Source organism: Vespa crabro, chromosome 2, assembly GCF_910589235.1.
Source record: "Vespa crabro chromosome 2, iyVesCrab1.2, whole genome shotgun sequence".
NCBI classification, from domain to species: Eukaryota; Metazoa; Arthropoda; class Insecta; order Hymenoptera; family Vespidae; genus Vespa; species Vespa crabro.
In genome coordinates, this window is record NC_060956.1 from 3626389 (window position 1) to 3639171 (window position 12783).

General features: G+C 26.0%; 3 protein-coding genes across 12 annotated transcripts; 2 read left to right on the forward strand and 1 right to left on the reverse strand.

The window, feature by feature from the left end:
* Nucleotides 1-127: 127 nt before the first annotated feature.
* LOC124421581 (39S ribosomal protein L13, mitochondrial) lies at nucleotides 128-1505 on the reverse strand. Of its 2 annotated transcripts, XM_046956936.1 has the most exons (5): nucleotides 1365-1505; nucleotides 949-1080; nucleotides 736-859; nucleotides 500-654; nucleotides 128-398 (listed from the first exon to the last, which is right to left on the reverse strand). In XM_046956936.1, the coding sequence occupies exons 2-5, from the start codon at nucleotides 970-972 to the stop codon at nucleotides 165-167; spliced, it is 537 nt and encodes a 178-aa protein (XP_046812892.1). In that variant the 5' UTR covers nucleotides 973-1080; nucleotides 1365-1505; the 3' UTR covers nucleotides 128-164. The 2 variants fall into 2 exon arrangements, with proteins under 2 accessions (XP_046812892.1, XP_046812891.1); XM_046956935.1 differs by lacking the exon at nucleotides 1365-1505 and having other exon boundaries at nucleotides 949-1247.
* Nucleotides 1506-1527: 22 nt separating this feature from the next.
* LOC124421579 (dihydrolipoyllysine-residue acetyltransferase component of pyruvate dehydrogenase complex, mitochondrial) lies at nucleotides 1528-4648 on the forward strand. 7 transcript variants are annotated; one of them, XM_046956931.1, is made up of 8 exons: nucleotides 1528-1680; nucleotides 1741-1893; nucleotides 2282-2468; nucleotides 2562-2938; nucleotides 3040-3407; nucleotides 3532-3831; nucleotides 3918-4083; nucleotides 4206-4648. In XM_046956931.1, exons 2-7 carry the CDS (start codon nucleotides 1867-1869, stop codon nucleotides 4045-4047), a joined length of 1389 nt encoding a protein of 462 aa, XP_046812887.1. In that variant the 5' UTR covers nucleotides 1528-1680; nucleotides 1741-1866; the 3' UTR covers nucleotides 4048-4083; nucleotides 4206-4648. The 7 variants fall into 7 exon arrangements, with proteins under 7 accessions (XP_046812887.1, XP_046812882.1, XP_046812884.1 ...); XM_046956926.1 differs by having other exon boundaries at nucleotides 1530-1680; nucleotides 2314-2468; XM_046956928.1 differs by having other exon boundaries at nucleotides 1530-1680; nucleotides 2314-2468; nucleotides 3918-4046.
* Nucleotides 4649-6047: 1399 nt separating this feature from the next.
* Nucleotides 6048-12226, forward strand: LOC124421910. 3 transcript variants are annotated; one of them, XM_046957608.1, is made up of 3 exons: nucleotides 10066-10639; nucleotides 10718-11270; nucleotides 11397-12025. In XM_046957608.1, the coding sequence occupies exons 2-3, from the start codon at nucleotides 10963-10965 to the stop codon at nucleotides 11872-11874; spliced, it is 786 nt and encodes a 261-aa protein (XP_046813564.1). In that variant the 5' UTR covers nucleotides 10066-10639; nucleotides 10718-10962; the 3' UTR covers nucleotides 11875-12025. The 3 variants fall into 3 exon arrangements, with proteins under 3 accessions (XP_046813566.1, XP_046813565.1, XP_046813564.1); XM_046957610.1 differs by lacking the exons at nucleotides 10066-10639; nucleotides 10718-11270; nucleotides 11397-12025 and adding exons at nucleotides 6048-8567; nucleotides 8683-9328; XM_046957609.1 differs by lacking the exons at nucleotides 10066-10639; nucleotides 10718-11270 and adding an exon at nucleotides 6064-8567 and having other exon boundaries at nucleotides 11397-12226.
* The last annotated feature ends 557 nt before the right edge of the window (nucleotides 12227-12783 follow it).

The window sequence follows — 12783 nt, forward strand, 5'->3', positions numbered from 1 at the left end:
GAAATAATTTTATTTCATGCAAAATCTACAATATAATGAAACCATTTAATTATATATATATATATAAAACAAACATGTAGTGTTTTTACATTTTTACTATTTATATTTAAATATTCACACAATAATGTTGTATTATAATAATTATTTTATTTACAATTTATAAATCACTTAAGAATATAATCTTCAGGATAGGCTAACAATTTTGGAAATTGTTCTACTTCTTCTTTGGGAATATGATCTAATCTAACTGGAACTGGTCTTAATTGCTTAATCTGATTACAAACATTCTTAAGCATTTCTTCTGGAACATTTTCATCTGGGAAAACATGTAATCTTTGCATCGTGTGTCTTCTTTGTAAATTTCCTTTCAATGCACGATACACTGCTTTAGTTACTATCTACATAAGGATAATATAAATTAAAAATAAATTATCTTGTTAATAAAATCTATAAATATAAGATAGATCATGTTAAGATATAAAATGTATTCATTAATTACCAAAGTTGGATTTTTATTATGAAGTTCCCAAGCAAGAGTCCAAGAAGCACCACCGATATATGTGTTATGATGGAAATACACACGTTTTCGCCACTCGTCTCCTCGTAAAGCTATATCTTTACTATTTATTACGATCACATGATCACCACAATAATCTGTATGAAAGATCGTCATTTTATAAACTAGATATTTTTGAAATATCAATATACACTTAAGTATTATATTATTAAACTTACTCATTGGATGATATATTGGCTTATGTATACCCATAAGATAAAGCTTTATTTTTTCTGCACTTAGATAGGGATCTTGCCATTTTGCGTCATATATATGCCAAATAGTTGAAAAAGTGTTCCATTGCTAAAACATTTAATAATTTTATTAAATAATATAAAATGATTAATGTTATATTATTAATTTAAAAATAATAAATATTTTAAAAAACAAACCTGTGCTCTTCGTAAAATTGACATAATAATTAAGATAACCTTTGATATTAGTGTATATAATAATTTCAAAATTCAATTCGAAATGTACATAGTTCTTTATAAATCTTATTTTTAAATTATTTGTAATATAACCTATAATAATACGATTTCAGATAAGGTATGATATAGTATCGAAATGGATGCAAATGTGATTATCGATAATCGCAAAGTATCGATATACAGTCATATTATTCTTAAATCCAATTAATTTATTCTAATTTTTATTTTTTTTGTTTTGACTTAATTACATTTCCTTTCTGTATATTTTCTATATTCATTATATTATTAATGCTTTTTACTTAATGAAAAACTACACTGACATATTAGTAAAGTTTATGTGAATGTAAAGTAGTATAATAAAAAAAGTTTTTTTTTACCAAACTTCAATTAAAACTTATACATGTAAGCTCATATGAACTTGCGAATTTGTTTTTCTTTAACATCTCTCATAAATATATTTTTTAAATTTCATAAATGAATGTTTTTTAAGTGTGGCAAAGACGGCGCTGTAAAGCTTTATAAGGTAAAGTGTCAGAGTCATCGACACTACCCGTATTGAATGAGAATAAATTTCATGGTTGAAATCACGTGACCTTGCGAACGACCTCTAATTTGGCACAAACGTATCCGTCATTTGGTCCTCCTTTATTATATTCTGAAATATATTTCGAAGTGCTCGTGGACAATTTTTGGGTAACTATACAATCTGAAAAAAATCTTTTTTGATAAACTTTAACTATTTCAATTCGATAGTGCGAATAGATATTGTTAAAGCGATCAAGATATGATACGTACCACGGCGAGGCTACGTAATGATTTGGCACGCACGATACTTCGAAGTGGTGTGGGCACTAACATCGTTAGAACCGTGATCATTAGATGTCTTCACAGAAAATATTTACAAAGGTATACATATTGCTAATTCTTCTATTAATTATTATTTCATGAAATTTTTGCTCTCATCGTTCATTCGATTTTCATTTAATCATTAAAGTTATATTTTATTAGTATTTCATTTCTACTATTCAATGTATTCAAATCTATATATAAAGATCTACATGATTTTAATTTATGATACTGAATATACTGTATATAAATTTTCATTATAAGTTAACATCTTTTCATTTCTTTTCTTAATGTATGTATATATTTATTTTCATTAAAATTGTATAGTCTTATATGAACTATTATTTATTTTGAATTTTATTTATCACTAGTTAACAGATATACTGATATGTTAATTGAAACATTAGATATCACATTATATCGTCACATGATTCTTAACATTTTTTAGAGTATATCACTGCTTTCTTGCTTGGTATTCAGGATTCAGGTCCACGATAGTTTACGTTTTACGGTGATACCATGGCAGCAGCAATTACGGTTTTATGCAGACTTTCCTGACCATGTTAAAGTACAATTACCTGCACTTTCTCCTACTATGGAAACGGGCACTATTGTAAGTTGGCAAAAAAAAGAAGGTATGTATATTGAAGAAACTACTTAATAAATTAAATTTATAATATATGATTTTCTAACATTATAATAATATCATCTTATTTTATTATTAACAGGAGATAAATTAAATGAAGGTGATTTATTAGCAGAAATTGAAACAGATAAAGCAACAATGGGATTTGAAACACCAGAAGAAGGTTATTTAGCTAAAATACTTGTACCTGCTGGATCAAAAAATGTTCCGATAGGCAAACTTGTTTGCATCATTGTTCCAAATGAAGAATCAGTTGCTGCTTTTAAAGACTTTAAAGATGATACAGTAGCACCACCTATTGCACCATCAGCACCTGCTGCACCAACACCTGCTGCACCAACGCCTGCTGCACCAACACCTGCAGTTGCACTTCCACCTACGAAAATCACACCAGGAGAAAGGGTATATGCCAGTCCATTAGCTAAAAGAATTGCTGCAGAAAAAGGGCTTAGTTTAGAGGTAATCTTACATTGTTAAATAATTTTTTACATCTAAATATAATGAATATTTTCTCTTAGATGTTAAGAAGGAATGGAAAAAAAGTGATTTTTTTCTTATAGGGCCTAAAAGGAACAGGTTTATACAGTTCCATAACATCTAAAGATCTCGAAGGTGCTCCAGTTGCTGCAAAACCAACTGTACCAGCGAAAGGAGTTGATGTCGCAGATGGCATCGATGTCCCTGTTTCAAATATACGGGCAGTTATAGCAAAACGTCTACTTGAAAGCAAAAGAAGTATTCCTCATTATTACCTATCAATAGATATAAAAATGGATGCAGCATTAGCAATGCGAGAGCAATTTAATAAGATGTTAGAAAAAGAGAAAATAAAAGTAAGCGTAAATGATATTATTATAAAAGGGATGGCAATGGCTTGTAAAAAAGTACCCGAAGGTAATAGTGCTTGGATGGGAGATGTTATAAGACAGTAAGATATCTGATTTTATTTTGTCTCCTTCTTCTCTCCCTTTTTTCACAGTAAGATCAATATTTTAATGTTTTTCTTTCTCTCTTTTTTTTTTTTTTTTTTTCTTTTTAATTTTGTTTTATAGGTATAATAATGTAGATGTAAGTGTAGCAGTAAGCACAGAATCTGGTTTAATTACACCTATAGTATTTAGTGCCGATACAAAAGGTATTGTCGAAATTAGCAAAGATGTGAAGGCATTAGCAGCCAAAGCAAGGGAGGGAAAGCTGCAGCCACAAGAATTTCAAGGAGGCACAATAACTGTTTCGAATTTGGGAATGTTTGGCATTAAAAACTTTTCTGCTATTATAAACCCACCTCAATCTATTATTCTTGCAGTAGGTTCAACGGAAGTAAGATTAATACCTGCAAAGAATGAAAAAGGGTATGTTCTCATTTTTCTGTAAATATTTTCAATTAGTTTAAACTCTAAATGTAAAAATTAATTCAAATTTTATTTCGTGATTATAGATTCATAACTGCCCAATATATATCTGTAACAGCTAGTTGTGACCATCGCACAGTAGATGGTGCGGTAGGTGCACAGTGGCTTTCAGCCTTTAAAAACTTCATGGAAAATCCAACATCCATGCTTTTGTAGTAAGTCTCAACAAGCGTCTTCATTCAGAAGTGAAAGGTGATACATGTCCAATGTATTTTTATGTATATTATATATTGAGTTTTTAATTATGCATTTTCGATAGACTGATCATTTTTTACGATCTAAAAGCGATTTTTAGAAATGGAATCTTTTTACAGAAATACATTATTACGTGAAGCAACATTATATCGTGAAAAGCTAATCACTAATTTAGTGATACATGATTTTTTTGATTAATGTCATCAATGTTGCTATGATAAATGCACGTAAAAGATTAAGGACTATCATCTGAAAGTGTCTTTAAAAAGAAAAAATCAATCTGAAATATTTTATGTTCAATGTAGAAGACATACTGCCAATTTAGTTCTAACAATTGATTGAATGATCTAAAAATGAATGAAATGAATTCTTGGTAAATACCTATTAAACATCTGAATTAGTGTGCCAATAATATCTTGGTATCGATCTTCGGTGGCCACTTGTACATATATGTATTTATGTAAATTGCTTTGTTTATATAGCTCGAAAAATGACCATCAAATTAATTACCAAGAAATTGATGAAATACAAATTAAAAAATAAACTTTATTTAATATATGTATATACCCTATTTAATAAATTATACCTTCTAGTAAATAAAAAATAATGATTTTATATTATTTAAATAAATAGCGATATAAATAGTTGTGTTCGTGTATATATATATATATATATATATATATATATATATATATATATATATATATATATATATATATATAAGCTACGGTACTCATTCAGGCATAAAAACGAAAAAGTTTTACAAATTTAACAGAAGTGATAAATATGGGAAATGTGTTTTTCATTGTTATTATTTGTTATTTAAGCTGTAAATTCATCATGCTTGGCTTCATAGTATCGTACATAGCGAAGTCTACAAATTACAAAATTTAACTACCTTGACTTCTATTGATAAAGTAGAAGTCAAATACACAAGAACAGTAGTTCAATCAGACTATCAGTTTCAACAGCTATGGCTGTGGTCTCAAGAAGAATTAAAGAAAGAATGAATAATTTCTTTTCTTGTTCCTGGCCTCTTTTATCGTCTCCTATGTTTTCGGCGTCTTTGCTGTCTCTTGCTTTGTTTGGTTAGTTTCCCACGTGTGCGCTTGGTGGCGCCGAGACGGGTTAGTTATATGTCTTACCGGAAGAGGCGCAACAGTCGCAACGAGGTCGCCACAAGATCTGTTCAAGAACGCCCTCTGAAGTGATAACATTGAATATTTCGATTCCGCAACCGATGTAAGATGAAAATTTTGAAAAATCTTATTACTTTTTTTTTTGATAGATTTTATAACGTGTTTAAATGAGTCGAAGTGTACTAAATCATAATATTAATATAAATATGATGTAATGTTATTAAATCATTTTTACATAAGAAAATTCATTAAAATCATTTTCGGCTATCATTTGTATATCATCTTTCTGAATAATATTTCTTTCTCCTTAAAAATTTTCAATTGAAAATATTTTCGTTTCGGATAGAAAGATTATAAACATATAAACAATACGTTATTATGTGTACTACAATGCATGACATCAGCGTGTATATATATTTTGATATTAATTAGATATTTCGACAATTATTTACAATTTTTTACACTATATATTATAGTTTTTAAAAGATCAACAAATTTTATCGCAAATAGAGTTGTGTATTTTTAATTGATTTGAAAAATTTTATATAATTTCTCAATATGTCTAGTTAAATTGTTATTCGATCTTATACTACATTCGATAATTTGTTTTGCAAAGAATTACTTAAAACTTGTATAATGGATTCATTAAATGAAACATTTCTTGGAATTTTAACTGATAAACCTGCTATGATAACATTAAATGCATTAGTTTAATGCTTATGTTTGTTCTCATAGTAGTAGGATATCCTATTATTTATTGCATTATAATTTTATTAATTCCATCAATTGTATTATATATTTTTTTATATGCAATGTTTTGGTATGAAACTAAAAATATTGAAAATGAAACATATGCGATTTCACGGTATTACATTCTCAATTATTTCTTTTTGTTTTGTTTTGTTTCATTTTGTTTGTCTGATTTTATTACATTTTTTTTTAATTAAGATTATAAATTTAAAATGAAAATAGATATTTTTATAAACAGGACTTATACGCCCGATAATTCTTCCTGTTTTTGGATAGTGGAAGCATATGATAATTATTTATTAGATCGAAGTCAACAAAAATCAAGATATATATTCATGACACGGGAACAATTTCATACATCTACTTATTCAACAAGTAGCCATACTAAAAAGCGTGTAGGTATTATTGGATTTTGTAAAAGTAATAGAATACAGAATTCTGGTTGGATAAAAAGATTATGTATTCATAAAGACTATAGAAGGAAAGGTATAGGAAGTTATCTCATAAATCAAGTTATACAATTTGGCTATGAACAAGGATATGAATCTATTAATGCACCTATTTCTCAATACAAAATAAAAACTCTAATATTATTTTATAACAAGAAATTTCATATACAGAATATACATAGTAAACCATCTTTTAAATTTATAACCTTTTATGAATTAAAATACGAAATGAAGGATTATCGTCCACATTATTAGAAATTCGCGTAATGTACAATCTATGCCAAAAAATTAAACCGTCCATTTAAATATTCAAATCAAAATTATTTATTTATTTTTTATATGTTATAACTCTTTGTGAAATACATGAGCAGAGACATTGTAAAAAATCCGTAATTCTCTTTTTTCATCTTTAGAGACTATTAGTATTTTTTAATTTCTTTATTTCCCAATGTTTACATTTGATCTGTCTTAGGTCAATAATATTTGAAATAATTTATTAATAGAATAGCATTTGACATCCAGTATTTATTGCATAGAATCATATAGTACAAAATGATTCAAAGCTGCACAACATTATTATACATGAGAGAAACAATAAACAGAAGTTAAATTTATAATCATTTGGTATAAAACTTTTAAAAAAATCATTATCTAAGATCATTAAAATAATTAACAAAAAATATTAAAACAATTTTAATCGATTAGAAATTATAGATAATGTTTAAATTAGGATCAGAACTTATTATATTTCGTAATCCACATGAATCATCAATAGTTGCTATGATTATTATCCATTATTATAGACGGACTATCATTATTTCTGGCATTACAGAGTTGGTCTACTTAAAAATTAGTTAAATTAATAAATAGAATTTCTATGAATTCTATCGATAAAATAGAAAATATTAAATTTCGATTGAACCATCAAATATTGCAAAATAGTTCAAATAAAATTCAGTTGCGTTAATTTACTTGACACGCATGACAACTAAATATTGCAGTATCCCGTAGATTGTACCTAACCAGAAATAAATTTTTATAGTTCTTTATTCTCACAGCATTTAGTTCATATTATAATGTGTACCGAACGAAATTAGTTCCGCTGGTAGATTTATCTTGTATTACTGCGATTCATAGTATATATCAGTAACATTTCTAAGATATTAATAATTTCGTATAATTTATATAACGTTTTTATATATTTATCGAGATCATATCCCGCGAAATATAAATTTATATAAAATCATATTCATATTATCATCGTATATTAGCAATAAATAGCAGTAAAAGTTTTAGCGATAAGAATATCATTGGAAGATATTTGTTCTGAAATAGATCTATTCAAGAACGACTTCTGAGGAGAAAACATTGAATATTTTTGATCCACTACTGGTGAAAAGAAAATTTTGAAAAATTTTGTATGTTACTTTCTTGTTTGATAACTCTTATAACGTGTTATAATGACTTTGAAATTACTTAATCATAATATTAATGTAAATATAAAACAACGTTATTAAATCATTTTTTCATAAGAAAACTTATTGAAAACATGTCCGGATATCATCTCTCTAAATAATATTATTTTTTTCAATTTAAAAACTTTCAATTGAAAATATTTTCGTTTCGGATAGATTATAAACTCATAAACAATTCGCTATTATGTGTACTATGTTGCATGACCTCAGTATATATATATATACTGTGACAATAATTAGAATTTCTACAGTTGCTTAGAATTTTATACACTATATAAGTAGAACTTAAGTTTTTCAAAGATCAACAAATTTTATTGTGTGCCTTTGGTTGCTTCAATATATTTTATATAATTTCTCAATATGCAGAAATGTATTCTTATTAGAAGTTATAGAGAACAAGATAAACTGTCTTGCAAAAGATTACTTGAAGCTAGTGTAATGACCCAGCTAAATCATACATTTTTTGGATTTATATTAGCACTAAATATTATTCGTATGGTAGTTGTGTTATCTATACTGGTAATGGGTCTACTCGTGTATGCAGAATTACATATAGTTTATTGTATTATAGTTATGTGTATACCAGGAATTATATTATATATTTCATTGTACACAAAATTTCGTTATGATGCTAAAATGATTGGACATGAAATATTTGACATTCCACGGTATTACATTCTGAATTATTTCTTTCGTTCAGTTTTATTTTGTTTGTGTGTTTTGTTAGTTTGTAGTTAGTTAAGATTATGATTTTAAAATAAAAATATATGTTTCTATAAATAGGATTTACACGCTCAATAATTCTTCCCGTTTTTGGATAGCGGAATTATGTGAAGATTTTTCAGTAAATAATCAGGAACAAAATCAGCAATATATATTCATAACAGAAGAAGAAATGAGAACATCTGAAGTTGATTTATCTAAGTATAATAAAAAAATTATAGGTATTCTGTTATTTTGTCAAAGCAATTGGCAACCAACACATGCTTGGATAAAAAGATTTTATGTTCTGAAGAAGTATACAAGGAAAGGTGTAGGAAGTACTCTTTTGAAACACGCTCTGCAATTTGCCGATGAAAAAGGATATGTATGCGTTAAAGCTACGATTTCTCAATTTCAAAAACGGTTGATGTATTTTTATTATATAAAAACTAATTATGTAACTGTTTTGCGTGATAGATTATCATTTTTCGTATCAATTACGCTGTATGAATTTATATTTCGAACAAAGAATTATCGATAGGATCATTAGAAATTCAAATAATATTCAATCTATGCCAAAAAATTAAACTGTCCGTCTAAATATTAAAATCAAATTTGTGAATAATATTTTTATATTAATTTATTGTATATTATAAGTGTTTGTAAAATATATAAGAGCAGAGGCATTGTAATAAATCTGAATAATATTTTTATATTAATTTATTGTATGTTATAAGTGTTTGTAAAATATATAAGAGCAGAGGCATTGTAATAAATTTGAATAATATTTTTATATTAATTTATTGTATGTTATAAGTATTTGTAAAATATATAAGAGCAGAGGCATTGTAATAAATTTGAATAATATTTTTATATTAATTTATTGTATGTTATAAGTATTTGTAAAATATATAAGAGCAGAGGCATTGTAAAAAAACTGTAATTTTTTTTTTTAATTCCTCAGAGGCTATCGATATTTTTCAATTTCCTTATTTCATTTAGATCTAATTTAGGTCAACAATATTGGAAATAATTTATTAATAGAAAAACATTTGACATCCAGTATTTATAGCATATAATCATTTTAAACAAAATGGATCAATGCTGCTCAATATTATTGTACATAACAAGAATAATGAACAATTGTTCGAATAAAACTTAAAAAATCAATTACCTTATCTCATATAAACAATAAAAAAAAAGATACTAAAATATAATCTTAATAGATTTGAACTAGTAGATTATGTTTAAATTACTAAGATAAATTATTATATTTCATAATCCCCATAAATCATCAACATTTGGTATGATTATTATCCACTATCTTAGCCGCACTATCATTTCTGGTATTACAATGTCGATCTATTTAAAAATTAGTTGAATACCAAAATAGATTTTCCTTGAGTTCTATCGATAAAGTAGAAAATATTAAATTTCGATTGATCTATCGAGTATTGTATAGCTCTTTAATTCAAATCTAGTTGCATTAATATACTCAACATGGGTAATAGATAAATATTGAAAAATCGTGTAGATTGTATTTAAATAGAAATAGATTTTTATAATTCTTTACTCCTACAACATTACTTCATATTATGATATGTACCGAACGAAATTAGTTGCTCTCGTAGATTTATCTAGTATTACTGTGATTCATAGGATATATCGCTAACATTTCTCAAATATTAATAATTTCGTAATATATAAAGAAGGTATATAATTCTTATATATCGAGATCATATCCCGCGAAATATAAATTTATATAAAACCATATTCATATTATCATCATATATTAGCATTAAATAGCAGTAGAAAGGTTAGCGATAAAAATATCATTGAAAGATATTTATGTTCTTAAATAGATCTTTTCACGAACGATCTCTGAAGAAACAAGATTAAATATTACGTATGAGTAACTGATGAAAAGTGAAAACGTTGAAAAGTCTTGTTTGTTAATTTCTTTTTTGATAATTCTTATAACGTGTTTAAATGACTTGAAATGTACTTAATCATAATATTAATATAAATATAAAACAACGTTAGTAAATCATTTTTTCATAAGAAAACTCATTGAAAACATGCCCAGATATCATCTAAATAATTTTATTTCTTTCAGTTTAAAAATTTTCGATTGAAAATAATTCCGTTTCGGATAGAAAGGTTATAAAGATATAAACAATACGCTATTATGTGTATTACAATGCATGACCTCAGTGTACATATATACTGTGACAATAATTACAATTTCACAGTTGCTTAAAATTTTATACACTATATAGGTAGAATTTAAGGTTTTCAAAGTTCATAAAATTTTATTGTGTGCCTTTGGTTGATTCAATATATTTTATATAATTTCTCAATATGCAGAAATTTATTCTTATCAGAAATTATAGAAACGAAGATAAGCTGTTTTGCAAAAAATTACTTGAAGCTAGTGTAATGAATCAGCTAAATCATACATATATTGGAATTTTATTAGGACTCAATATTATGCGTATAGTAAATATGTTATCTATAGTGTTAATGTCAGTACTCATATATGCAGGATTACATAAAATTTATTGTATTATGATTATGTTTGTACCAGGAATTATATTATATATTTCATTATACACAAAGTTTTGTTATGAAGCTAGAATGGCCGGATATGAAATATTTGACATTCCACGGTATTACATTCTGAATTATTTCTTTCGTTTAGTTTTATTTTGTTTGTGTGTTTTGTTAGTTTGTAGTTAGTTTGTAGTTAGTTAAGTTTATGATATTAAAATAAAAATATATATTTCTATAAATAGGATTTACACGCTCGATAATTCTTCCCGTTTTTGGATAGCGGAAGCATATGAAGATTCTTCATTAAATAATCGGAAACAAAATCAACAATATGTATTCATGACAGAGGAAAAAATGAGTGTATGTAAGATTGATTTTTCTAATTATAATAAAAAAATTGTAGGTATTATGTCAGTCTGTAAAAGTAATTGGGAACCAACAATTGGTTATATAAAAAGATTTTATGTTCAGAAAAAGTATACAGGGAAAGGTATAGATAATCAACTTATGAATCAAGCAGAATGTTTTGCCTATGAACACGGAATTCTATGTATTAAAGCAATTGTTTCTGAATTTGAAAAACATCTTATTAGTTATTATAATTCTAAAAATATAACTGTAAATATTATACATGATAAATCATTTTTAATATCAATTACGCTGTATGAATATATATTACAAATAAGCGAATCTCATTCAGATCAGAAGAAATTAGTGTAATGTTCAATCTATTCCAAAAAATTAAACTGTCCGTCTAAATATTCAAATCAAATTTATGAATAATATTTTTGTATTAATTTTTTGTATGTTATAAGTGTTTGTAAAATATATAAGAGCAGAGGCATTGTAAAAAATCTGTAATTTTTTTTTTAATTCCTCAGAGGCTATCGATATTTTTCAATTTCCTTATTTCATTTAGATCTAATTTAGGTCAACAATATTGGAAATAATTTATTAATAGAAAAACATTTGACATCCAGTATTTATAGCATATAATCATTTTAAACAAAATGGATCAATGCTGCTCAATATTATTGTACATAACAAGAATAATGAACAATTGTTCGAATAAAACTTAAAAAATCAATTACCTTATCTCATACAAACAATAAAAAAAAAGATACTAAAATATAATTTTAATAGATTTGAAATTGTAGATTATATTTAAATTACTAAAAGAAATTATTATATTTCATAATCCCCATAAATCATCAACATTTGGTATGATTATTATCCACTATCTTAGCCGCACTATCATTTCTGGTATTACAATGTCGATCTATTTAAAAATTAGTTGAATACCAAAATAGATTTTCCTTGAGTTCTATCGATAAAGTAGAAAATATTAAATTTCGATTGATCTATCGAGTACTGTATAGCACTTTAATTCAAATCTAGTTGCATTAATATACTTAACATGGGTAATAGATAAATATTGAAAAATCGTGTAGATTGTATTTAAATAGAAATAGATTTTTATAATTCTTTACTCCTACAACATTACTTCATATTATGATATGTACCCAACGAAATTAGTTGCTCTCGTAGATTTATCTAGTATTACTGTGATTCATAGGATATATCGCTAACATTTCTCAAATATTAATAATTTCGTAATATATAAAGAAG